Source organism: Eimeria mitis, genomic scaffold (assembly GCF_000499745.2).
Source record: "Eimeria mitis Houghton genomic scaffold, Emh_scaff266, whole genome shotgun sequence".
Classification (NCBI taxonomy): domain Eukaryota; phylum Apicomplexa; class Conoidasida; order Eucoccidiorida; family Eimeriidae; genus Eimeria; species Eimeria mitis.
The window spans coordinates 22,408-25,301 of NW_013571002.1; the positions used below are offsets into that span (position 1 = coordinate 22,408).

At 40.8% G+C, this 2,894-nt stretch overlaps 1 protein-coding gene across 1 annotated transcript in view; it reads left to right on the top strand.

Annotated features, from left to right (window-relative positions):
- EMH_0006080 (uncharacterized protein) overlaps nucleotides 1-938 on the top strand; it is a gene marked incomplete at both ends in the record, with an annotated part of 3,156 nt that extends 2,218 nt beyond the window's left edge. Inside the window, 2 exons of the mRNA XM_013497417.1 lie at nucleotides 339-413; nucleotides 714-938. Of these exons, the coding sequence (XP_013352871.1) occupies nucleotides 339-413; nucleotides 714-938 (300 nt within the window). The remainder of the gene's footprint in view (nucleotides 1-338; nucleotides 414-713) is intronic.
- Nucleotides 939-2,894: the final 1,956 nt, after the last annotated feature.

A 2,894-nucleotide genomic window follows, 5' to 3' on the forward strand; every position in this document is an offset into this window, starting at 1 on the left:
TCTCCTTTTCATCGCCCTGTACTTGTTCCTGGCCCCTTCCCCAAAACCATCCGCGTACAGTGCAGAAAAAACAACAAACAACCCTCACGCATCACCCAGATATGTCTTAGACTCAAAGGAGCTGCTGCTGCTGCTGCTGCTGCTGCTGCTGCTGCTGCTGCTGCTGCTGGGAGGGCGGGGGCAGCAGCAGCAAAGCAGCAGATGCATCAGCCACAGAGACATACAACTGCTGCTGCTGTTGCTGCTGCTGNGCAGCAGCAGCAAAGCAGCAGATGCATCAGCCACAGAGACATACAACTGCTGCTGCTGTTGCTGCTGCTGCTGCTGCTCGCGGAGAGTCGATGCAAGAAACAGACAAAAGAGACAAACATGCTGCAGCAGGAAGAGATGAGACACTCAGAGCAGACACCCAGGTTCGTGCTGCTGCTGCTGCTGCTGTTGTTGCTGCTGCTGCTGCTGCTGCTGCTGCTGCTGTCGGTACTGTTGCTGCAGCAAATCCTTCCCATGGCAATAGCTGCAGCAGCAGCCGCAGCAGCAATAGCAGCAGGAGCAGCAGCAGCAACAGAACAAAGATGTAGACAACACAGGACAGAAGCAGAATTGGGGCTTTGTATTCAAACATTTGCTGCTGCTGCATGCATGCATGCATGCATGCGTACACCTGGTTGTTTGCATGCGTTTTCTGTATTCTTTTGTTTGTTGTGTCTCCGCAGGCTGCAGGAGCAGCAGCAGAGTCCCGACCAACAGCAGCAGCAGCAGCAGCAGCTGCAGCAGCAGCAGCAGAAGCAGCAGCAGCAGCAGCAGCACAAGCGCCTGGCGTGTCTCAGTTCCATGGACTTATGCTGGGAACGGCCAGGCGGAGACAGCAGCAACGGCAGCAAGAAGAAGAAGAAGGCAGCAGCGACAGCAGCAGCGGCAGCAGCAGCGACGGAGACTAGCCGCAACCCTCAGCTAGCCACATACGTAACTTGCTAGCTGGCTAGCTAGCTAGCTTACTACTTCAGTAGCTAGCTAGCTGACTCGCTAGCTAGCTGGCTAGCTAGCTAGCTGACTAGCTAGCTAGCTGACTAGCTAGCTAGCTGACTAGCTAGCTAGCTGACTGCCTAACTAGCTAGCTAGCTGACTAGCTAGCTAGCTAGCTAGATGACTAGCTGACTGGCTAACTGACTACCTGACTAGCTAGCTAGCTAGCTAGCTAGTCAGGTAGTCAGCTATTTAACTAGCTAGCTAGCTAGCTAGCTAGCTAGCTAGCTAGTGAAGGTGTTTATAAGCCCGAGGCGTTGGGTGGCATGGCTGGTTTTTCTGGTTGTGACTTTGGCCCTTCAGTGGATTTCTGTTTTTGATCGATACACACCGCATGTCGCTAGTCTAAATTAAGGTGATAGGCACAACAACTACTGCGGTGTACGTACAGCTAACATACACGCTGGGGTGTACGTACACCCTGCGGTGTATCTACACCCTGGGGTGTATGTACACCCTGAGGTGTATAGAGGGCCAATTTATTTTATTTATTTTTGCAGATGTTCAGCCGTCAGACAATCGAAAGCTTTAAAAACGATTGTTAGCATTTCACCACCCAGCATCATGCTAGCTAGCTAGCTAGCTAGCTAGCTAGCTAGCTAGCTGTGGACTCCCTAGCTAGCTAGCTAGCTAGCTAGCTAGCCGTTTGTTGCTGCAGCTTTCTGCTGCAGATATATATGCAGCAGAGATATCTGCAGTTCCAAGCTACAGCAGCAAGCTGCAGCAGCTAGCTACGGCAGCTAGCTACACCAGCTAGCTACAGCAGCTAGCTACAGCAGCTAGCTACAGCAGCTAGCTGCAGCAGCAAAGTAGAGCAGAGGTATCTGCTGCTGCTGCTGAAGGTGTATATTAAAATATTTGTTTTCTATGCATTTGTGGGGGCCTCCGGGTCGGTGGTGTATGTACACACCAACTTGCATGCATGCACATCGTTGTTTAGATTACCCCCATATATATATATATATATATATATATATATATATATATATATATATATATATATATATATATATATACGATAAATAAATTGATGACATTACTGATTTCCTTTGTTGTTTTTTTCTTTAATCGCCGTCGTTATTATTATTATTATTTTTTTTTTTGTTGTTGTTGTTTCTGAGGGTTTAGGGTTTAGGGTTTAGGGTTTCGGTAGGAGGTGGTATAGATCATCCGAAGCATAATATTTAATATTATGTTCTGTTAATATTTTATGTTGTATTTTATCTGTTTTATATTTATCAATAACAACAAAAAGAGAATCAACAGCATTTGTTTGTATTTCTATTTCTATATATTTATTTTTTATTTTATTTATATATATAAACATTTCTCTTAGGTTTCTTACTCTATACCCATTCACTCTCCTTACTATACATGGGGGATGCTCGTAACCCACAGATAACTCAGATGCTAGTATCTAAACACACACACAAATAAATAAATAAATAAATAAATAAATAAATATAAAGATAGATAAATAAATAAATAGATAGATAAATAAATATATAGATAGATAGATAAATAAATAAATAAATAAATTAATTAATTAATTAATTAAGTGATTAGATAAATAAATAAATAAATAAATAAATAAATAAATAAATAAATAAAGTAAGTGAATAGATAAATAAATAAATAAATAAATAAATAAGTAAATAAATAAATAAATTAATTAATTAAGTGAATAGATCAATAGATAAATAAAGAAAATAAATAAATAGGTAAATATATGAATAAAGAAAATAAATAAATAAGTAGATAAAATAAAACAAATGAAAAAGAAAGAAAATTATGCAAATTTATATAATACACAATTAATACAAAAATCTATATTTATATAAAATATAAATACAAATATATATATATATATA